Source organism: Anolis sagrei, chromosome 6 (assembly GCF_037176765.1).
Source record: "Anolis sagrei isolate rAnoSag1 chromosome 6, rAnoSag1.mat, whole genome shotgun sequence".
In the NCBI taxonomy this organism is placed as follows: Eukaryota; Metazoa; Chordata; class Lepidosauria; order Squamata; family Dactyloidae; genus Anolis; species Anolis sagrei.
Genome location: NC_090026.1, coordinates 80,079,271 through 80,104,140, shown reverse-complemented (window position 1 = coordinate 80,104,140; position 24,870 = coordinate 80,079,271). Strand labels below are relative to the sequence as shown.

The window sequence follows — 24,870 nt, the reverse complement described above, 5'->3', positions numbered from 1 at the left end:
GTTGTGATCCCCAGGTTGTGCCAGTCAGCTTTCGTATGATATTGTTTCTAGCACCCACTTTTTGCTTGATGTTCAGGCAGTGCTTCTTGTAGGTAAGAGCACGAGAGTCCAAAAGTGGCAGGCTCAAACTCAGAACCTCAACCAATGGCTTATACCAAATGAGAGACTCCCCCCTGGGCACACAGAGGACTGGGCGACTTGGAAGGCGCTGAACAGACTGCGTTCTGGCACCACAAGATGCAGAGCCAACCTTCAGAAATGGCGCTACAAAGTGAAATCCTCGATATGCGAATGTGGAGAGGAGCAAACCACTGACCACCTGCTGCAATGCACCCTGAGCCCCGCCACATGACAATGGAGGACCTTCTTGCAGCAACACCAGAAGCACTCCAAGTGGCCAGATACTGGTCAAAGGACATTTAACCAACTACCAAACTCACAAATGCTGTATTTTATCTGTTTGTTTGCTTTGTTCTGTTAGAAATGTAATATAATTGACTGGTTGATCTGACACGACAAATAAATAACCAAACATAACAGGGTCCCCCCCCCCCCAACAAGTTATGTGGGTTCATTATATGTCCAAATAACAATTGCCTCAGGTTAATCATTTTGGCTTTTAGTGAGAGTTGAGGATGAATTTGCTCTTGGGCCCATAGAGTTAATCTATGGTATCCACAAAGCTCTCTTCCAGTACTATGTGTCAATTGAGTTTATTGTCTTCCTGTCACCTTTTCCGCTTTTGAACGTTCACAATAATATATAGAAATCAGACATAGACAATACTGACCTTGTCCCAGGAGTCGTGTCCCCCCCTCCCCCAAATGTACGTAGGTTTTCTTATTTTCCTATCTCTCTGAGTTCTCCCTTACAATGAGTTCTGACCCCTTATCTCCCCTGGGGTGTTAAAAGATTATTATTATTTTATGTACATGTGGCCCACCCTCTGTCATTTTGTTATTATGCTTAGTTCCTATGTTCTGTGTATATTGTTTTATATGCTTTGATGTTTTATTTTAATGTTATGTTGTTTATTTTATTGCAATTTGTATTGTTATATTGTAATTCTTGTTTGGGCTTTGGCCCCATGTAAGCTGCTCTGAGTCCCCATTGGGGAGATGGTGGCGGGGTACAAATAAGGATTATTATTATTATTATTATTATTATTATTATTATTATTTTCCTGTATAACATATTTGCATAGTAAAGAAGCCAGCAAAGCTTGGAAAGCGTGCATGGTGTGTTTTCTACTCTGGAGTTTGCCCTCCCTCCTCAAAATATTGCTGCTTGTGGATGTTGGACATCAGAGGAGGTTACCCTCCTATCTTTTCCCTAAACCAGTGGTTCTCAACCTGGGGTCCCCAGATTTTTTGGCCTACAACTCCCAGAAATCCCAGCCAGTTTACCAGCTGTTAGGATTTCTGGGAGTTGAAGGCCAAAAACATCTGGGGACCCCAGGTTGAGAACCACTGCTCTAAACTGTTTGGGTATAGCAGTGGTTGTCTGATTAGAAATATAGTATATAAATATTGGGCACCTCCCAGCTCTGGTCCTCTATTATGATCATTCATGAAATCTGTAGGCATGAAAACTAATATTTTGTCTACTGCTATGGTGATAATGATGATGACTCAGAGATTGCAAAAGTTTTTTTTCCTGATGATGATGACTCAGATCTGTCAGTCAGCATGGACGAGACACTATGCAATAATTTCACATATTAATATTATTACTGAATCAAAGTTCATGGTGGCCTTTCTTTTTCTCTTGAGGATCAATTGCTAATTTAGAAAATGTAAGAATTCCAAATGTGAACTGTTTAAAACGTCTCCCCTGCCCTTTACCCTAAATTTTAGACTTAAGGTCACCCTCACTCTTAAATGATTTGAAGGCACACAACAACAATCCTAATTATTAACTTGACTATCTCATTAGGCAAAAGCAGGCTCACACTTCCCATTGAAATACTGGTAAGTTTATGATGATTAAAATTGTTCTTCATTTTTAATATTGTATTGTTCTTCTTGGGTCTGCGGTGGCGCAGTGGTTTGAACCACTAAGCTACAGAACTTGATGACTGGAAGGTTGCTGATTCGAATCCATGGGACAAAGTGAGCTCCCATTGTTAGCCCCAACTTCTGCCAACCTAGCAATTTGAAAACATGCAAATGTGAGTAGATCAATAGGTACTGCTTTGGCAGGAAGGTAATGGTACTCCATGCAGTCATGCCAGCCACATTATCTAGGAGGTCTCTACGGACAACGCTGGCTCTTCAGCTTAGAAATGGAGATGAGCAACACTTCTCAGAATTGGACTCGACTAGACTTAATGTCAAGGGGAAAGCTTTACATTTACTATAGTTCGGCCTTTATTTTTTGCACTACAAATAAGATATTTGCAATGTGCATATGAATTTGTTAATTTTTTTCAAACTTTAGTCCAACTCTCCAACAGACCGGGGGCCCATGAACCTTAAACCTTAAAAAAGTTTGAGGACCCCCGATATACCATCATCCCGACTTGTAGTGTTTATGCCTCTGTCGTTCATGAATGAATGCAACCCCCTTTTAAGAAGAGGGCAGCCCTTGCTATATCTTGTCGCCATGAGTTCCACAGTTTTCAATCACAGTGGCGTGGTTGTGATACTTTCAAAGGGATCACTGCTTTGTAATTGTAGAACTAGGATGAGCAAAGAGGAACTTAAAAGCCACCGAGAAATAACAAGATTGTGTGAGAGAAAGCAAGCCGTTCCTGTTTCTCAATAGCAGTTCAGTGGGTAGTTTTGAAATGCATGAGCTTGTCACAACAAACTGCGTAGCCACATCCTCAAAGAATGGCCAGAAAATACAGGCAGGTGTGTTGATCAACAACTTCGTTTTGGCAGTTTATCCCAACCTAAAGGAAGTCTTTTAAAAAGTTAAAGGGTCCTAATGGTTCTTTTAAGACCAAGCCTCGTCAAAATACTCTGCAATGGGATTTGACCATTTGATTATTGGGTTGCTGTGAGTTTTCTGGGCTGCATGGCTATGTTCCAGAAGCACTCTCCTGATGTTTTGCCTTCACCTTTGGCAGGCATCCTCAGAGGTTGTGAGGTTTGTTGGAAACAAGGCAAGTGGGGTTTATATATTTGTGGAATGTCCAGGCTGGGAGAAAGGACTCTTGTCTGTTGGAGGCAAGTGTGGATGTTGCAGTTGGCCACCTTGATTAGCACTGAAAAACTTAGCAGCTTCAAACTTGGCTGCTTCCTGCCTGGGGGAATCCTTTGTTGGAATGCTTCTGGAATACGCCATACAGCCCAGAAAAATCACAGCGACCCAGTGATTCCAGCCATGAAAGCCTTCGACAACGCAAACACTACAGAGATGTTAACCCTTCCCTAGGCTATCCAAAGCTCTCTCTCTCTCTCTCTCTCTCTCTCTCTCTCTCTCTATATATATATATATATATGTCTGGAGTTACACTTAAAATGTACCTGTTCCCACTTACAAATTCAACTTAAAACAAACATATAGAACCTATCTGATTTGTAACTTAGGGACTGTGTGTACATTTGTTTTTACATAGTGGTTGGAGCTCTGTGGTTTTTACCCCATTTGGATCCCCAGATGTTATTGAACGACAACTCCCTCTTTTTATTGTATTCTGAAAAGTCTTTATATATATATATATATATATATATATATATATATATATATAAAATAACCTTAAAAAAACCCAGTTTCTGAAGTATAGCAACTACTTTCAAAACAATTACCCAACAATTAAACAGGAAATAAAATTTTCAAACCAGGAATAGATTTTTTCCCTCCAGATTTTGTTAGATAGTGTTATCTGCTATGAGGACTGGGGATAATGGGAATTGCAACGTATTAAAATAGGCCTGACTAAAACTATACTATGCCCCTGTGTTTCAGAGGTGGGGGAAATTTCTAAGGGATTTTAAAACCAGACATCATCCCACAAGCCTTTTATCTCATTCCAAACCCCACACTCCTGATTAAACAGAGCAAACTGTTTCATCTGACCAAAATGTACTATATCACAACTTCCAGCTTTGGTTATAATGTCTAATTTATGAAGAAAACAGGACTTGTTGTTGTCGTCCAGCATCGGGAGAGAGCCACATAAAAAGACAGAACAAAGCCAGGGCCTCCTTAATAATAATAATAATAATAATAATAATAATAATAATAATAGCGAACTGCAAAGACCCTGGCACAAACCAGTAAAGGTGGTCCCAGTGGTGATTGGCACACTGGGTGCAGTGCCTAAAGACCTTGGCCTGCACTTAAACACAATTGGCACTGACAAGATTACCATCTGCTAGCTGCAAAAGGCCACCCTGCTGGGATCTGCATGCATTATTCACCAATACATCACACAATCTTTCCATCTTGCTCTTCCTTTTTCCTTCCATTTTCCCCAGTATCATTGTCTTCTCTAAGCTTTCCTGTCTTCTCATGATGTGGCCAAAGCACTTCATCTTGGCCTCTACTATCCTTCCCTCCAATGAGCAGTCGGGCTTTATTTCCTGAAGTATGGACTGGTTGGATCTTCTCACGGTCCAAGGCACTCTCAGAACTTTTCTCCAACACCACAGTTCAATTTTTTCTTCGCTCAGCCTTCCTTATGGTCCAGCTCTCACATCCATAGGTTACTACGGGGAATACCATTGCTTTAACTATGTGGCTCATAATAATAATAATAATAATAATAATAATAATAATAATAATAACTGCAAAGACTCTGGAACAAGCCAGTAAATGTGGTCCCAGTGGTAATTGGCACATTGGGTGCAGTGCCTAAAGACTTTGGCCTGCATTTAAACACAACCGGCGCTGACAAAATTACCATCTGCCAGCTGCAAAAGGCCACCTTACTGGGATCTGCACACATTATTCGCCGATACATCACACAGTCCTAGATACTTGGGAAGTGTCCGACGTGTGATCCAATATAAAAGCCAGCAGAGTGATCTTGTTTGCTGTGGACTCATCTTGTTGTTTTTCTAATAATAATAATAATAATAATAATAATAATAATAATAATTTTTAAAAAAGATTTTAACGATATATTTTAATTGAAATAACTTGGAATAAAAAGAATGAGCTTTGGCAATAATGACATTCAAAATTTTTTCCCCACCCATGATAAATTACATTTTTGCTATGTAGTCAATTTGTTATGCATCTCCTTAATCAGTAGGTTTTTAAAAACATATTTTCTTATGTTATAAACACAAATCAATAAGCTAAATTTCAAGTGTTACACATATAAATCCTGAGTAATTCAACAAATATTAAAGACATTATGCTAATTTACACTGGTGTAGATTACATTATCCCCACCTTCCCTCCTCAACCACAGTATATTTCTACTAATCTTGCAGATCCAGCCACTTGTAGAGTCTTTGTATTTTTTCTTTGATGTGATCGTTGGCTCTTCCATTTTTCACCCAGTTGAAGCAGACCTTCCATCTGTTTATAATTATCTTTTCTTCATCCATTCTTGGTGCTTGGTTAGTCATAATTCCCGTAATATCTAACAACACTCGGTCATACATATAATCATTCCAATTACTTAACGTCCATTTCCATTTGTCTTTCCATCCTCTAGCAATAATAATAATAATAATAATAATAATAATAATAATAATAATATATTTTGAACCTGCCCTCTCTCCCCGAAGGGATGCAGGGCAGCTTCCAATACAAAGACAAATATTCAATGCCATATACCAGTGTTTCTCAACCTGGCTGGGACCCTTGGGGGGGGGGGGGGATTGTGAGAGGATGTCAGAGAGGTCACCAAAGTCCATCAGAAAACACAATATTGTCTGTTGTTCTGTGTGGGAAGTTTGGCCCAATTCTATCATTGGTGGAGTGACCCCTTAATACAATTCCGCATGTTGTGCTGACCCCCAACCATAAAATTATTTTTGTTGCTACTTCATAACTGTCATTTTGCTACTGTTATGAATCATAATGTAAATATCTGATATGCAGGATGTATTTTCATTCACTGGACTGATATGCCCAAATTTGAATACTGGTGGGGTTGGGGGGGCGGGGTTGATTTTGCCATTTGGAAGTTGTAGTTGCTGGGATTTATAGTTCACCTACAATCAAAGAGCATTCTGAACTTCACCAACGATTGAATTGGGCCAAACTTGGCACACAGAACTGCCATGACCAACAGAAAATACTGGAGGGGTTTGGGTGGACATTGACCTTGAGTTTTGGAGTTGTAGTTTGCCTACATCCAGAGACCATTATGGACTCAAACAATGATGGATCTGGACTAAACTTGGCATGAATACTCAATATGTCCAAATGTGAACACTGGTGGAGTCTGGGGAAAATAGTCCTTGACATTTTGGGAGTTGCAGTTGCTGGGATTTATAGTTCACCTACAATCAAAGAGCATTCTGAACCCCACCAATGATAGAATTGGGCCAAACTTCCCACATAGAATCCCCATGACCAACAGAAAATACTGCGTTTTCTGATGGTCCTTAGTGACCCCTCTGACACTCCCTCGTGACCCCTCCAGCGGTCCCGACCCCCAGGTTGTGAACCACTGTTCTAGAGCCTCTTAGATTGTAGACAAACTACAAACCACAGCAACTACAACTCCTAAATGTCAAGGTCGATTTTCCCCAAACTCCACCAGTGTTCACGTTTGGGCATTGCCACAAACAGTCATAAAAACACTGCACAATAAAATTCCCTCGGCAGCAGGTGGAGCAGGCGACAGAAAGAGCAGCCGCAGCCCAAGAGTGAGGCTCAGTTCCTCCGCCTTCCTTCCTTCCTTCCTTAGCGGCACCTAGCGGCGAGGAGCGGGAAGCATAAGCAGCGCCGCAAAGGAGAGACAGAAGGGGAAAGGAGAGGCAGGCAGAGCGTGGCAGAGCGCTTGTTCTGCCGAAGGAGCGGATTTGGGGGGAGAAAGACCCTCTTCCCCCCCCCCCTTCCTCGCCCTTCCTCGCCAGAAAGACCCCTCTTGCGACCGACATGGAGCCTGCTGCCAGGAAGAACAAGGCGGAGGAGGGCGAGCAGCCACAGCAGCAGCCGCAGGAAAAGGAGGAGGAGGAAGAAGTGGACCCCCGGATCCAGGTAAAGGGGAGCGGGAAGGGGCTGCAGAGGACCCCTGAAGGAGACCCTTCCCCAATGGCTGCTTGCTGGGTGTGTTTTTGCGGCAGTGTCAGCGTTTGGATGAGCCTCCCCTTTCTTCTCCCCTTGCAGCCGCGTGCCAGTCCAGCCCAGTCTCTTGCCTTGGGGGCGTCTCCCTTCTCCCCCATTCTCTCTCTTTCTGGGGTTCGGGAAAGGAAGCCCCTCCAGGTATTTTGGACTTCCAACGGATGTTAGGAATGGTGGGAGTCCTGGAGGGCCCAGGTTTGCCCAGGCCTGGTGTAGATCCACTTAAGGTGCTTAGGCGTTAATAGGCAGCAAGCCTCATCACCAATGCCTCTTCCTTCTATCTCTCTATCTCTATCTAAAAATGTAATGTTCCTTTGTGGGGTTAACATAACTCCAAAACCACTGGACAAATTGCCACCAAATTTGGACAAAATATACCCACTACCCCTAGGAGTGACCATCACTCAAAACAATGGATTTTGTCATTTGGGATTTGTAGTTGCTGGGATTTACAGTTCACCTAAAATCAAAGAGCATTCTGAACTCCACCAATGATGGAATTGAACCAAGGACTCCCAAAACCAACAAAAAATTCTGGAAGGGTTTGGTGGGCATTGACCTTGAGTTTGGGAATTGTAGTTCACCTACATCGAAATGTAATGTTAGTTTGTGGGATTAACATAACTTCAAAACCACTGGACGAATTTACACCCAATTTGGACAGAATACGCCTAACAACCCAATGAGTGACCATCACTCAAAGACTCCCAAAATCAACAAAAAATTCTGGAAGAGTTTGGTGGGCATTGACCTTGAGTTTGGGAATTGTAGTTCACCTACAGCCAAATGTAATGTTAGTTTGTGGGATTGACATAACTCCAAAACCACTGGACGAATTTACACCAAATTTGGACAGAATACGCCTAACAACCCAATGAGTGGCCATCACTCAAAAAAAAAAAGATTTTATCATTTGGGAGTTGTAGTGACTGGGATTTATAGTACACCTACAATCAAAGAGCATTCTGAACACCCCCAATGATGGAATTGAACCAAACTTGGCACATAGGACTCCCAAAATCAACAAAAAAATCTGGAAGGGTTTGGTTGGCATTGACCTTGAGTTTGGAAGTTGTAGTTCATCTACATCCAGAGAGCACTGTGGACTCAAACAATGATGGATCTGGACTAAACTTGGCACAAATACTCCATATGCCCAAATATAAACACAGATGGAGTTCGGGGAAAATAGATCTTGACATTTGGGAGTTGTAGTTGCTGGGATTTATAGTTCACCTACAATCAAAGAGCATTCTGAACCCCACCAACAATTGAATGGGGCCAAACTTCCCACACAAACCCCCCAAGACCAACAGAAAATACTGTGTTTTCTGGTGGTCTTTGGTGACCCTTCTGACACCCCCTTGGGACCCCCCCCCCCAGAGGTCCCAACCCCCAGGCCTTAAGGCCATCCAGTCCAACTCCCTTCACCAGGGCAAGAAAACATATTAAAAGCCCTCCTGACAAAGAGCCATCCAGCCATATATAGATAAATAATATAGATAGATAGATAATTCACACACACACACTCATATGTATATGACAGATATAGTGTCATAGATTTGAAAGGGACTCCTAAAGAAGGACAACAGTATGTTCCAGAGTAGGCAAACTAGACAATCTCTACATCAACACTGACAAAGAAACAACAAGAAATACTGTTTATCCACAAGCAGAAAGAAATTACATATATTAGAAACCAACACTTTCTCATTACTTTATTTTCCAGATCACTAGACTGGGCCACAGCAACATGTGGCAGGGGACAGCTAGTCTATAAATAAAAATGTAATGTTCGTTTGTGGGATTAACATAACTCAAATACCACTGGATGAATTGACACCAAATTTGGATATAATACACCTATCAGGCCAAAGAATAACCATCACTCATAAAAACATTGAAAATCAGAACGTAAGGGACATAAAATCAAAAAAATAAAAACTACATAATAATAATAATAATAATAATAATAATACTTTATTTGTACCCCGCTATCATTTCCCCAAGGGGCTTGGTGCGGCTTACATTAGGCCAAGCCCACAATACATTACAACGCATGCACAGAACCACACACACACATATATATGCAAACACACATGTATACACATATATACAAATATATATACACACACAAAACACATATACATAGACATGGCCACAGCAATGCATGGCAGGGGACGTCTAGTAGCAGTATAAAATGTCACCACAACAGCTTGTCACAATGCTTGAAATCTGCAGCCTGAAGCAGCCGCCTCACCTGGGTCGGCTGCCCTACAAAGTGGACTTTTGTTGGAAATGGAAATAACAGGAAAGGTTAGAGTAGGACAAAAGAGATGCCACGTCTATAAGGTGCACTACAAGAACATTTGAAGGTGGCGCATGTATTTGTGAATGCGTATCCAGAAGAGACATGCATTGTCTTGCATCCAAAGTAGATATACACTTGGGAACAGGTGTAGTGAAAGCTCAGGAGCATCACAAGTGATGAAATGCATGTAATGACTTAACAACTATTTATTAATTTATTTATGGCATTTATAAACCTGCAGTTTCTCACCCCAAAGGGACTCAGAGCAGCTTATGATATATATATATATATATATATACACACACACACACACACACACACACACACACACATACAACATATTATATTATTAGCATAGAAAAAAAGCATTCTGGAGGAAGCAGTGAATAGAAAGATATAAATGTGTTTTTGCTAGAACCAGCTTGATAACAAAAAAGCAAAGTTTGAAATGCAGTTGTAAATTCATCTTTTGACATGTCTGACTAGTGCTCCTAAAAACCCGAAACATGCATTTGAAATGGCTTTTTTTGTCTCTACTTCGTGATTTCTCTTTGCCTAAGAAAACCTTTTGAGATTCATCGGGTAGCTATAAGCGGACAAATGTCTTAAATGCACATACACAGTCTGTGAGGATTCAAATGTGACTCTGGTATCCTATATTAAAGCTGATCTATGAGTCAGAACGTCACAAGCTCAAATGTTTCCTTGGCCACGAACTTGAGTGACCCCCAGACCTGCCATCTGTAAATGAGGACAGTAATGCTGACCTACCTATCCACCGTAATGTATGAGTGAAGCATGTAAATACAATAGACTCTTAGGCCTCTTCTACACAGCTGAATAAAATCCCACGTTATCTATTTGAACTGGAATATATGGCAGTGTGGACTCAGATATCCCAGTTGAAAGCAGATATTGTGGAATTTTCTGCCTTGATATTCTGGGTTATACGACTGTGTGGAAGGGTCTTCAGTTAACCAGGATTGGTAGATAAATGTAGTTCCTGGTTGAGAGTTACTATTGAAATAGGCCTAACTAAAACTATAAAGGTAAAGGTTTCCCCTTGGCATTAAGTCTAGTCGTGTCCGATTCTGGGGGGTGGTGCTCATCTCCATTTCTAAGCCGAAGATGCAGCGTGGTCCGTAGATGCTTCCTAGGTCATGTGGCCGGCATGACTCCATGGAGCACTGTTACCTTCCCACTGGAGCAGTACCTATTGATCTACTCATATTTGCATGTTTTTGAACTGCTATGTTGGCAAAAGCTGGGGCTAACAGTGGGAGCTCACCCTGCTCCTCTGATTTGAACTGCTGTCCTTTTGGTCAGCAAGTTCAGCAGCTCCGTGGTTTAACCCGCTGTGCCTAACTGTACCATACCATAGACTCTGTATTGACTTGATATTAATATTGATATATGACGATTAAAAGCAAAGTAAGACAAATAAAGTGAAGTAAAACTTCACTTCATATAACACAATTTTACTGTATCTCCTTCCCAGATTCTTTGTTCAAGAATCCCGAAAAGGCTATAAATGTATGCACAATATTAATAGTTAGCATACTGGATTTAGGTGGGAAAAGACAGGTTTAGAATCTGAACACAGCTATGAAACTTTCTCGGTTATCTTGAACTACTGGGTTGTTGCGAGTTTTCCAGGCTGTATGGCTGTGTTTCAGAAGCATTCTCTCCTGACGCTTTGCCTGCATCTATGGGAGGCATCCCCAGAGGTTGTGAGGTTTGTTGGAAATTAGAAAAATGGGGTTTATATATCTGTGGGAGAAAGAACTCTTGTCTGTTTGAGGTAGGTGTGAATATTGCAATTAGCCACCTCGATTAGTATTTAATGCCCTAGCGCAGTGGTTCTCAACCTGAGGTCCCCAGATGTTTTTGGCCTTCAACTCCCAGGAATCCTAACAGCTGGTAAACTGGCTGGGATTTCTGGGAGTTGTAGGCCAAAAACATCTGGGGACCCAAGGTTGAGAACCACTGCCCTAGCGGTTTCATGTTCTGGCTTCTTACTGCCTGGGAGAATCCTTTGTTGGGAGGTGATTAGTTGGCCCTGATTGTTTTTTTGTCTTGAATCCCCCCCCCCCCTTTTAGTGTTGTTCTTTATTTACTGTTATGATTTTGGAGTTTTTTAAAATACTGGTAGCCAGATTTTGTTCATTTTTATCGTTTCATCCTTTCTGTTGAAATTGTCCACATCCTTGTGGATTTCAATGGCTTCTCTGTGTAATCTGACAGGCAGTAAGAAGCCAGACCTTTAAACTGATAGACCATTAAATGCTAATCAAGGTGACCAATTGCAATATTCATACCTACCTCAAACAGAGAAAGAGTTCCTTCTCCCACCCTGGACATTCCATAGATATATAAACCCCATTTTCCTAGTTTCCAACAGACCTCACAACCTCTGAGGATGCCTGCTATAGATGCAGACGAAACATCAGGAGAGAATGCTTCTGGAATATGGCCATGCAGCCCGGAAAACTCACAACAATCCAGTGATTCCAGCCATGAAGGCCTTCGACAATAGAACTTGAACAAGTCACTATCACTCACACTTATCCATTTTGCAGAGCTTTTAGGATAAAATGAGGGGTGGAGGGGAAAAATTATGCATACATTCTTGAGCTTATTGGAAGGATATAACATAAAATGTAATCAAATAATTTAGGAGTTTAATTTTAAAACTTGCATATGCTTATGTTTTATATGCAACACCTTGAAGTGCTTCTGTGAGCTGCCCTGAGTCCCTTTGGGGAGATGGTGGCAGGGTAGAAATACAATTATTATTATTATTGTTATTATTGTTATTATTATTATTATTATCTGACACAAAAACACAGTATGTCACAGCAAATGAGATCTATATGCTGGATTTTGTATCACAAAATCACAAGTCGAACACTTCCCAAACGTCTAGGACTGTGTGATGTATTTTCGAATGATGCGCGCAGATCCAAGTCAGGTGGTATTTTGCAGTTGACAAATCGTGATTTTGTCGATGTTTATTGTTTCCAAATTCCTGCTGAAATCTTTTGGCATGGCACCCAGTGCGCCTATTATTATTATTATTATTATTATTATTATTATTATTATTATTTGAAACACAACAAGATGAGTCCGCAGACAAAATCACTCCGCTGGCTGTTGTATTGGATCACACATTATTATTATTATTATTATTATTATTATTATTATTATTATATAAATAAAATGTAAAAGTGGGAAAGAAAAGGAGACAATACTGAAAACTGGAATCTTAATAAACGGGAATTTGCTGCATTCTCAAACTGAGTAAGTGGACTTTGCCTACGAAAGCTTATGCTGCCAACTTCGTTCTCTTTGCATTCTGATTTTTCTGTAAATGTGCCTAGTCCTCTTAGGGCCCTTCCACATAACCACATAACCTAGAATATCAAGGCAGAAAATCCCACAATATCAGCTTTGAAATGGATTATCTGAGTCCACATTGCCATATATTCCAGTTCAATGTAGATAATGTGGGATTTTATTCAGCTGTGTGGAAGGGGCCTTTGGTTCGGTCACTTTGAGATATGTAACACAGAAAAAAAAACCCTTTTTCAATCTCTACACATGACCTGTACTAAAGAGAACTTCAAGTCAAACACTGTTAGAACTTGAACTAGATCAGAATTCAGATGTAACCTTCAAAAGATGTCCAAACTCCGTGTCTTTTTCCTCTGATTGCAACAGAAGGCTTTAAGCTGCAAAAGTTCAGCCTTGCTCTCGAATGCCTTCCACCCTTCTGTTTCCATTTAACATTCCAGCTGGGGCCTCTCTGTGAAATGCCAGATGACACTGAATAACCTGACTCTTTCCCGGTTCTGTCAGTGTCTTATTTCTCAACATGTTCTCGTTCTTCTTTTTGGCTTTCTTCCAGGGAGAGCTAGAGAAGTTGAATCAATCTACAGATGATATTAATCGGAGAGAAACCGAGCTTGAGGTACTGTTTTTTTTTTTCCTTTTCCTTTTGTCTAAGTCATTGTGTGTGTGTGTGTATATATATATATATATTATTTAAAATATTTTTGGTAGGAAACATTTGTTTGCATATTTCTATTGCCCGACAAAACATTCTTAGGAAATTTGAAATATAGCTCTTTTTAAATACAAGTAACTGCATGGCTTAAGCTGGTGGATGAAGCAAAAGTAGGTCAAACATGTCCTGTTCAGTCGCTGAAATGGAATGACATTACTCTGTGTGGTGCTCTGAATTTCGTTAATCCTCTGATATATCCTACACCAAGAGATAATACTGTACATAGCAATCAAAATGGTAATTAATCCTCCATGTAGGTATGCAAACAGTGCTTTTGAATTTTCTGCAGTTCCTTTGCTGCCATTTCCAGGATCATCAGCCATCCATACCATTTGCGTTGCCCCATCTATAGTGTTGCCCCTACAACACACTTTCCTGTTGAAGTGTTTTGTAATCGTGTAATGTAGATTTCAAAATATGTCTTGTAGGTTTAAAGTGCAATGCTATGTGCCAAGAGTATTCCTGTGTGGAAAGAGTTAACTGTACCATGAAGGGAACGGCATTCCTAGAGAGGTCATAAATCTAAGTGTATAGGGCAATGGACACAGCTTGTGCGTCCTACGTCATACGTCACTCTGGAATGCAGGAGGTGTGGACTAGTGCTGATAACAGCGTGTTCGTGATGTAGCTGCCGAATGGAGAGGAAATTGTTTTACGATGTGCTTAGTGTGCTACTGTGTAAATAAAGTAGATTATAGCCTAAAGGTGACTGTGATGATTGTGTTCCTTGCCTTGCTGTGCGGCCGATGCCGCTGTCATTTCCCATATTGAAACTGAAAGCGTTACCCCACTGTTTCATTTTCTTGGCCCCTCCTCACTTACATATTTCCTATTTCTAATTTACCCAGGGTTTTATCATTTTATCTTGTCCATTTGGCCTGCCCATCCTGTTCGATTTTATATTGTGTGAATTTACTTTATTATTTCATTTTGTTATTGTAATTTATTTTCTGATGCATTTTGCTTTTTGTATTCTGTATTTTTCTATGCTGTATTGTATTTTAAAAGGGCTTGGCCTCATGTTAGCCGCCCCGAGTCCCCATTGGGGAGATGGTGGCGGGGTATAAATAAAGATTATTATTATTATTATTATTATTATTATTATTATTGACACAAAAGCACAGTATGTCAAAGCAAACGAGATCTATATGTTGGATTTCGTATCACAAAATCACAAGTCAAACATTATTATTATTATTATTATTATTAGGAATGCAAGTCATTAGAGAAACACAGTTGCTTCATCCATGTAATGTTTTCTCAAACTATCAAGAAAAATCCCAAGGGGCACAGCTGTTTTAATCCCGCTCCAAAAGAGACATAGGTTGCATTCACAGCCCGTGTGTGAAATGCAAGGCCCACGGGCTGAATCTGGCCCACCATGTCATTATATGTCACCCAGGCTGTCAATACCAGGGCAACATAGTTACATTTATACATTGTTACAGTTACAACTGGCACTTTGAAGGCAACCATTAGGCTGATGTGGCCCTCGGTGAAAATACGTTTGACACCCCTGATCGACAATGTCGAATTAACGCAGTTTGACACCACTTTATCTGTCATGGCTCAATCCTATGGAATCCTGAGAGTTGTAGCAGCAGTATACATCTCATTATGTTAACATATGTATGCAGCAGCAGAGTAGCAAAGCACAAGGGCAGATGCCTTCTCTGTGTCTGGTTGTGACCCCCAGGTTGTGCCAGTCAGCTTTCGTATGATGTTATTTCTAGGCCCACTTTTTGCTTGATAGTCAGACAGTGCTTCTTGTAAGCCAGAGCATGGTCCAGGGTAATTCCCAGGTATTTGGGTGTGCTTCAATGCTCCAGTGGGATTCCTTTCCAGGTAATCCTCAGAGCTCAAGATGCTTGACTGTTCTTAAGATGAAAAGCACACATCTGTGTTTTAAATGGGTTAGAAATGAGCTGGTTTTCCCTGTAGTAGTAGTAGTAGTAATACTATATTTATACCCTGCCTCCATCTCCCCAAAGGGGACTCGGGGCGGCTAACATGAGGCCAAGCCCGAAGATACAACAAAATAAAATAAAATACAAAGCAACAAAAATTACAACACATTAAAATAAATAAATAAACAAGATAAAACAAACAGTGCAAAACAACATAATGACAAGTCAAACACAGTGGGTGGGAAGAGCACCTAACGCTCCAGAGAGCTTCTGTTCAACCATTTCAAAGCTCCCTGCTTGAGCGGTGATGGCACAATCATCAGCATAGATGAAACTCTCTGTACCTTCTGGCAGTGGCTGATCATTTGTGCAATTGTTAAATATCGACAAAGCAAGCACCCTCCCTTGAGGCAGGCCATTCTTCTGTTTTTGCCATCTGCTTCCCTGACCCTGGAACCATGTCAGTTAAAATGGTATCAAACTGCATTAATTTAACAGTGAGGTGTACCCTCGGTGTGTATCCACACCACAGTGTTACAACAATTGGGTAATGTTTTAGCTGCTACAGCTCCATCCTTAGAATTGTGGCATTTGAGTGGTAGAACTCTTAGCTGGAGAGTTCTAGTGGTATGGTTAATATACCTCTCAACTATTCCCATTTGGAAGGACATTCTTCATTCATTCTCTGTTGTCCCACATTCAGCTACTTTTAAAGTGTCCTGTTTTTTTCCCCAGTTCCTGATTCTTTCCCACTTGGTTTACATCAGTTATCGCAAATGTGAATTCAGAGTGCAAAAGTACTTTGCACTCAACTCTGTAGGTGGGAAAGAAGAGGCGGTATGAAATCTTGCCCTTCCCAATATACTTGACTAAAGATATTCTGGGGTTTTTTTCAGTGAGGTGTGTGTGCTTGTATAAGTTCAGAAGAATGGACTTGAGATCTGGTATTAAACTTCTATATCTATGTTGTGCATTCTAATAATTCTGATTTAGAATCTTCTTGTATCTTTACATCTCAATCTGAAATCAAAATCTTTTAGAATACGAATTTAGGTCTCTTCTACACTGCCATATAATCCAGATTATCAGAGTAGATAATCCCCATTATCTGCTTTGATGTGGATTATATGAATCTACACTACCATATAATCCAGTTCAGAGCAGATAACCTGGATTTTATGTGGCAGTGTAGAAGGGGCCTTAGTTGTAGTGTATCAGCTTGAAATGGGACGTGTAAATGAGCGAAGCTGAAGGTGGTACAGTTATACCTTAGCAAAAGAATGTTAAGTAGTTGCTCTAAATTGTATTATGTAAATGTTTTTAGGGCTATCTCCCTGCAAAGAAGGCATTCTTTCAGATATTGTTGAACTTTGTAGGGTTAAATATAAGGAAAGCATGTGCTGTTCTCTACATTGTTATAAATATTTGGATGAAATAGCTTCCACTTAAAGCTTTTAATGAGTTTTAATATAAGGATTAAATCAAATGTGCCAAATTAGATAATGCTATTTAGAGAACTGGAAAATGTTTCATTTGTTTTTCCCCAGAACATCACTATTGCTGTTTACTTGGTATTTCAAAATAGTGATGATTTTTAACAAAATAGATTTCTAGTGGCCCTGAGTCGCCTTCGGGCTGAAATGGGCGGGATAGAAATAATGTAAATAAATAAATAAATAAATAAATAGTGGCTGTGTTGGCTCAACGGGTTAAACTATTGAACTGTTGAATCCGCTGACCTAAAAGTTGGCTGTTCAAAGCCACAAGTCGTAGTGACCTCCCCCTGTTAGCCCTAGCTCCTGCCAACCTAGCAGTTCAAAAACATGCAAATGTGAGTAGATCAATAGATACAGCTTCGGCAGGAATGTAATAAAGGAGCCCATGCAGCCATGCCGGCAAAAAACAACCAGGAGGTGTCTACGGGAAATGGGCTCCTTGGCTTGGAAATGGAACAAAAGCACCTCCCCATGGCCAGAGTTGAGTACTGCCTCCAGAAAACCGGAGATGAAAGGGGAAGCCTTTACCTTTGTTCTACGTATTTGCATGTCATTGTTATTTCCACTGTGTTAAAGGCATCGAATGTTTGCCTATCTGTGTATGTTATATTCTGCTCTGAGTCCCTTTGGGGAGATAGAGTGGAATATAAATAAAGTGTTGTTATTATAATTATAATATTATTATTATATAAAGTAATATATCTGTAAAATAATATTATTATTATATTATTATTTTACTGATATATTACTTTATATAATAATAATAATAATAATAATAATAATAATAATAAACAACTTTATTTAATACCCCGCCACCATCTCCCCAATGGGGACCCGGGGCAGCTTACATGATTATAGTATTATAGTATCTCTCAGCTGACAGGTGGCAGTTTGTAATAACATTTAATTTTCTCAGGAGGAGACATGGCAATTGTATAGGCAAATTTCATTGTTATACAATTTATACAACTTTGTGCCATCCTCTATATCCATCTATGCTGTTCACTTCAATCCTTTTAAATCCCACTTCTTCCTATTTGGAAAGAGATTCTTGCTTTGATGCTCATTTCCTGTCACTTGACATTTAAACTTTTATCCTGGTTTCCCAGCTGACGGTGGTCATTCTTGTCAGACACTGTCGTCAGGGACTTTGCAAAGGGCAAGAGTCTATTTGGGAAACTCGCCATTTCAGATGAACGGTCTCTCATATGTCCTGTGGGCACTGATCATCACAAAGGGCAATTGAGGACATGCCCACTTGTCGTTTGGGGATAGCATGATGTTGTTCTTATCGGAAAGAACAGTCATGTGAAAGTGCTGTTCTGTTATTTTGATCCTTTAAGTTGTTCACAAGTCAGGGCAACCCTAAGGTGAATCTGCCACAGGGTGTTCTTTGCAAGATTTGTTCAAAGGAGGTCTGATTTTGCCTTCCTTCTAAGGTTGAGTGTGTGTGATTTGCCCAAAGTCATCCAGCGGGTTTGCATGGCTGAGTGGGGATTTCAGTCATAATCAAATGCTCAAACATCACACCATTCTACATTCATGGGAGAAGTGGTGACATAATCTTTGCTTAGCCTTGTATCTGGTCTCCATATATGACTTAAGAGATTTACAAAAGTGGGTAATGGGATGTCTCAATCCCTTCCCCATACTGGTCTGCATAGTTTCTGTGGATTGTGTTCTTTTGTCCCTCTTTCAACAGTCTTTTTGGCAGAGGGTTGGATTTAGAAGACTTTGGAGTGTCCTTGGAACTATCTTCTTTGTGCAAACTGGGCTTGCTATCTGTCATTACAAGAAGCAGTTCTCTCTCTTGTGTTCTGTTTCCAAATATCAAAAAATGGTCATTTTAACTATAGCTCCATAATCCATCAGAAACTGGCTTTGCTGGTGGTGCTTTCTACTGCTTTTCAAGCACTTACTCAAGGGTTGGACAACTTGTGTGACTAACCAAAATGAATGCATAATAAATTTGATTTATGTTCTGCCTGGGTCTGCAACAAAATGAGGTGGTCTGGCAGGCAGTGTGGGAATTTGGTTCAGATATTGAACTATAGCAACCTATACTAGCCTGAGGCAGTACTATCTCTGGTTCCATATTCAGAAGATGAATGGATTGGCAACTGAAGTTTATAATCGAATCGTATTTTCCACCTGATCTGAAGCAGTAGGTTAATGTAGATAATAATATCCCTTCTTCCTTGTTTGAAGTGCACTATTGCTTCGTAAACTATCTAATGCTTGGGACCATCCCAGTGGACCATTGACTGGCATCATATTGGTGACCATTAACTATGGCACAGTTGTTTCTTTCCTGGAAACTTGCTGTGGGCTGGAAACTAATAGCTTCTGGGTGAGCATTGCCACTATTTTGGGTAGCACTGACATGCACACCTTTGCCTGTCAACTTAAAGTAACCCCTGGACAGTTAATGAGGAGCATTGCTATTCCTCAGCATCTGCTGTCTGAAGCCCTTGCCTTATTGGATCTAAAAGTAGAGCTGTCCTGGTGAGAGACCACAGTGTCAAATCAGCTATTAAGCTCAGTTGCTTTTGCTTAGATTAACCTATGTCTTAATGTTGTTGTGAAAATAAAATATTGGTGTATGTGTATAATGGAGAAGAACCACATATGCAGCTGTGAGATCTTTTGAATAGTAATAATAATAATAATAATAATAATAATAATAGATAAAGGGCCTGATTCTGGCAGCCCAAGAACAAACCATTAGAATAAATGCCATCAAAGCCAGAATTGAAAAGTTGACGACAGATCCCAAATGTAGACTCTGCAAGGAAGCAGATGAAACAATAGATCACATCCTCAGCTGCTGCAGGAAGATTGCGCAGACACACTACAAACAGAGACATAACACCATTGCTCAGATGATTCATTGGAACTTGTGCCACAAATACCATCTATCTCCCCAAGGGGACTCAGGGCACTTTCCAACATGGTAAAGCATGCACTTACAGACATTCCAAATATTCATTAAAATAATTAGAAAACAAAAAAATATACAATATAATAGACATACATATGTAAAAAGCCAGTTCTGAATAAAGGTGAAAGTTTAATGTTTTTCAACATACAATCAGAAATGGTGGATATTATTATGCCTGGTAGGTTGTAAATTGTGTACAGAATAAACAATAACACTCAGTTATTCCGCCAACCATTAATGCTTGTGTTTGCCACACAGGAAAAGTTATCATGTATTAAGTTTCAATGCGTGCTGAGTTCTCTTGGGCATTCAACTTGACTTTTGGCAGCTAGCAGGTAATTCCTGTCCTTTAGGATAACTTGAGATCTTATGTCAAGATCTAAATTCAGCTTGTGTTGCTGGACAGATATGAACAGCACTTACTATGGTGTTATGAGGGTAGACAAACCATAGACACGTTTTAGTCAGTGAAAACAATTTCAGTTAGTGCTTGTAAATCCAAGATCTTTAGCAACCTCTGCTCTGTAAGTCAATAAATAGTATTTTGTGTCCTCCCTGCTCATGCCTTTATTGGTCAGGAAGCAATTGTTGCTCCACTGATTGTTGGAGTGCTTTGTGGATTGCTTTAGTGGTCTCAGTGAGGCAAAGAGAGTATGGATTGTGAGAGACACTGTGCTGTTGATGGTTGCATGTAAATTAATCTGTTGCTTCTTAATGAGCCTTTGATTGGACCTGGTTAAATCCATAATTCTGTTGGCTCAGAGTGCAGAGCTGAGCATTAATACTGCAGTAAAGGATTATGGAAGCCCTCTGAGAGATTTTAATTTATGCCTACTCTAATATTCCTGTTCATGACTGAAATGCTTGTGAAGAGAATGCTTAAGTTGCTCTTTATGTGGGGTTATTTTGAGTTTTTATATTTGTATTTACTGTGATTGAAGCATTGAATGTTTGCCTTTTTGTTTCTTGGAATCCATCCTGAGTCTCCCAGGGGAGATAGGGTGGGGTATAAATAAAGTTTATTATTTTTATTATTGTGTTTATTATTATTATTAATATTATTTTACTGACACAAAAACACAGTATGTCACAGCAAACGAGATATATATGCTGGATTTTGTATCACAAAATCACAAGTCGAACACTTCCCAAGTGTCTAGGACTGTGTAATGTATTTTCGAATGATGCGCATAGATCCAAGTAAGGTGGCCTTTTGCAGTTGACAGATCGTGATTTTGTCAATGTTTATTTTTTCCAAGTGCCGGCTGAGATCTTTTGGAATGGCACCCAGTGTGCCGATGACCATTTGGACCACATATATTGATTTATTCCAGAGCCTTTGCAGTTCGATTTTGAGGTCTTGATAACGGCTGAGTTTTTCCTGTTGTTTTGCTTCAATGCAATTGTCACCTGGTATGGCAACATCAATAATCCAAACTTTTTTCTTTTCCACAATTGTGATGACTGGTGTATTGTGTTCCAAAACTTTGTCAGTCTGGATTCGAAAGTCCCACAGTATTTTTGCATGTTCATTTTCTACTACCTTTGCAGGTTTATGATCCCACCAATTCTTTACTGCTGGCAGGTGGTACTTGTGACAAAAGCTCCAAAGAATGATTTGGGACACAGAGGAGTAGTAGTAGTAGTAGTAGTATTTATTATTATTATTATTATTTGAAACACAACAAGACGAGTCCATAGCAGACAAGATCACTCTGCTGGATATTGTATTGGATCACATGTTGGACACTTCCCAAGTGTCTAGGACTGTGTGATGTACTGGCGAATAATGCGTGCAGATCCCAGTAAGGTGGTCTTTTGCAGCTGGCAGATGGTAATTTTGTCAGCGCTGATTGTGTTCAAGTGCAGGCCAAGGTCTTTAGGCACTGCACCCAGTGTGCTGATCACCACTGGGACTATCTTATATAATAATAATAATAATAATAATAATAATAATAGCAATAATAATATTTATTATTATTATTATTATTATTATTATTATTATTATTATTAATGCATTTAAGAAGACGAACAAGTTTTTCTTTATACTAGAGCCAGTCCTTCCATCAAGAAGAGTGATGCAATTATCTTGGATGATGGATGTTAAAGGCGACAGTGGGAGCACTTCCCATCATTCTTCCTGTGCCCTTGACCATTCTAGACAAAGCTGTGTTTATATTATAACTTACCCTGTCCCAATTTGGTCTGTTGTCCTTGAGTGGAGGATGTGATCCTCTTACCACAATTGAATAAGATACAACTTCCAGTCTGGTTTGTTTCAATGTATAGAAAGAGGCATGTTGTCTATTGTATCATTTGGCAAAATGCCTTGGTTCACTTTGTCAGCACACTTCTAAACATTACTGTAAATGTGTTGTGAAAGGCAGAATGCCTTTAAAAATTGGGTGTTTGAATTCTGGATTACACCTCTGAAGTCCAGGGTTTGAACCCCTGCTCAGTCATGTCCAAATCACTCATAACCAGCCCCAGAAAACTTTGTGATAGGTTCACAAGAAAATACAACAATGTTTTGTCCTCTTGTAAACTCCTAGACGTACCCCCCCCCACTTCCTTGTGTTTTTGTGTTGGCTATCCTAGCACCAATAACGTCAGTTCTGGCCCACATTGGTTCACGTTAAGATACTGGAAACCTTGGACGCATTCACTCCTAGAGTGTTTTAATAGTTGTGGCTGCAGATCAATGGCTAAGAGCTATTTCAAATGAGACATGGTTTCAATTGTGTGGAAGGAGTTAATGCATGTGCTTTTCGTTAAAATTTAAATAGCCACTTTGTATGTGAATTGTAGTGTCTGATCAGGGCTATGGATGAGACAGATCAGGACTATCGATGCAAATAGGAATTTCCCCTCAATAGGTCCTGGTGACTCCTCTCCTTGCATCACTAAAATGCTGTTAAAGTTGGAGGAGAAATTGACAAGGTATAACAGCAGCTATACCTTGGTGAAGAAGGGAACATTTCTCAAGCATACTTGTGTTCCCATAGAGCTTTTAAAACTTGTAATAGTGGAAATGAATTATTTACACACAATTAATGTCGCATATAGTTTGGCTCCCAAGTAGTTTGGAGGCCTATCCAGACCAATGCCTGTTGCAGGTGTTGTATTTGTCACATGGGATAATATCCCCAAATTATGTGGATAGAAACACAAAGTGATACCCTTGCCACAAGGGACCACTATGGTATTGTCATTTTTAACCAAAAGAGATATGAACTCAGTCATTTTGAGGTATTTTGATTTTTTTTCCATGGCAGGAGTGACTTTAGAAACTACAAGTCGCTTCTTGTGTGTGAGAATTGGCTGTCTGCAAGGACGTTGCCCAGGGGACACCCAGATGTTTTGCCATCCTGTTGGAGGCTTTTCTCATGTCTCCTCATGAGAAGCTGGAGCTGATGGATGGGAGCTCACCCCGCTCCCAGGATTCCAACTCCCGACCTTTGGCTCAGCAGTCCTGCCAGCACAAGGGTTTAACCTATTGCTCCATTGGGGGCTCCAGATATTTTGCTGATCCATGCTGACACCATTTTTGGCAGTTTCCTCCGCCCCACCTCTGCCTTGACCTCGATACCATTCCCTGTGACAGATTTCTCATGTCACAAAGAATCAGGCTTTAACCTTAACATGTATGCACATAATCCACAGGGAAGGAAAATGGAACACAGAGATAAAAATAGACGTTGCTACTTCTTTGGTGTGTTGTCCCTGAGCCTGTTAGTAAATAACATCTTAAATGTAATAACTTACTTTCTTTCTCTGCAATAGTTTGCATTAGCAGGTAACGAATGAGCTCATGCATCAGTCAATTCAAATAAACCTGTCTACTTTTTCCGCCCAAAACCGCTTTGAGTTGCCCAAGGGCTGAGAAAAGCGGTATATAAATGAAGTAAATAAATAATAAATTGCCATCTGGTTACCTCCCTGGCTGTTGGTTAATTTCCTTTGGTAAACAGATTGATTAGAAACAGATTGGTAAACAGATTGATTTTGCTTTTTGAATGTATGTATTGATGGCATCAAATTGTGCTGATATGTAGACTGCCCTGAGTCGTCTGCGGGCTGATATGGGCGGGATATAAATAATGTAAATAAATAAAATAAATAAATAGAAAGCTGCTTCCAAAGTTTGCACCAAACCATGACTTATCTTAGACTTCTCTGAGCTCTTGATACAGAACATGCAGAGACAGCTGCAACATGCTCCTGTCATAGTTAGCATAATGGGCAACCAGGCAATTGTCCTTCATATACGTAAGGGCACGAGGGCATAAATTCAAAACCAGCCAAGCCAGGCTGGAGGGAAAAAGTAGAAAGGCAGAAAAGCATTGGAAAATTGGGAGACGTTTTTTAGGTATAGACAGAACTTGAAAGTGTTGCTGCTTTGAACTATATCTCTCAGAATTCCCAATTAGCATGACCGCTGATGATGCTAGGCGGGAGAAAAAACAGTTTCCAAAATCTGCATTGGAAAGGACTTTGGACTTCAATGGAAAGTGTCCAACAGTTGCTTGCTGCATTAACAGACATCTGCATGTTATGGGGCTGAGATGTCCCTTTGGACTCCTGACCTGATATTGCCCACTCTTGTTTAAAATGTTGATGTTATTTGAAGCTTAGCTTCGTTTGCCTGGACAGCATGTAATGGTTAAGGATTAATGGTTGAAAGCTTTTAAGATGAGTCCGCGAGGAGGAAAAAAGTTAGGGCTGGGCTTACTTATTAGCGAGATGGACTCCTAGAAGCTGGGAGGCGTGGGGAGTGCAGGTAAGCTATTAGAGGCATTTCCTAGTCCTCTAGTGTGACTCTACAGCACGCTTCTGCTGGAGATTGACCATGAAGTAGCATTGGGGGATCTAGCAATGCTTTGAGAGGTATCTAGGCATTTCCAGTGTCCTCCAGTGCAACTCTGTGGTATGTTTCTCCTGGCAATAGGGTT

The 24,870-nt window shown here is 40.2% G+C and overlaps 1 protein-coding gene across 1 annotated transcript in view; it reads left to right on the top strand.

The window, feature by feature from the left end:
• The first annotated feature begins 6,834 nt into the window (after window positions 1-6,834).
• The window catches only part of SH3BP5 (SH3 domain binding protein 5), a 62,550-nt gene continuing 44,514 nt past the window's right edge, over window positions 6,835-24,870 (top strand). The window contains exons 1-2 of the mRNA XM_060781833.2: window positions 6,835-7,113; window positions 13,416-13,478. Coding sequence (XP_060637816.2) covers window positions 7,012-7,113; window positions 13,416-13,478 — 165 coding nt within the window. The 5' untranslated portion in view covers window positions 6,835-7,011. The remainder of the gene's footprint in view (window positions 7,114-13,415; window positions 13,479-24,870) is intronic.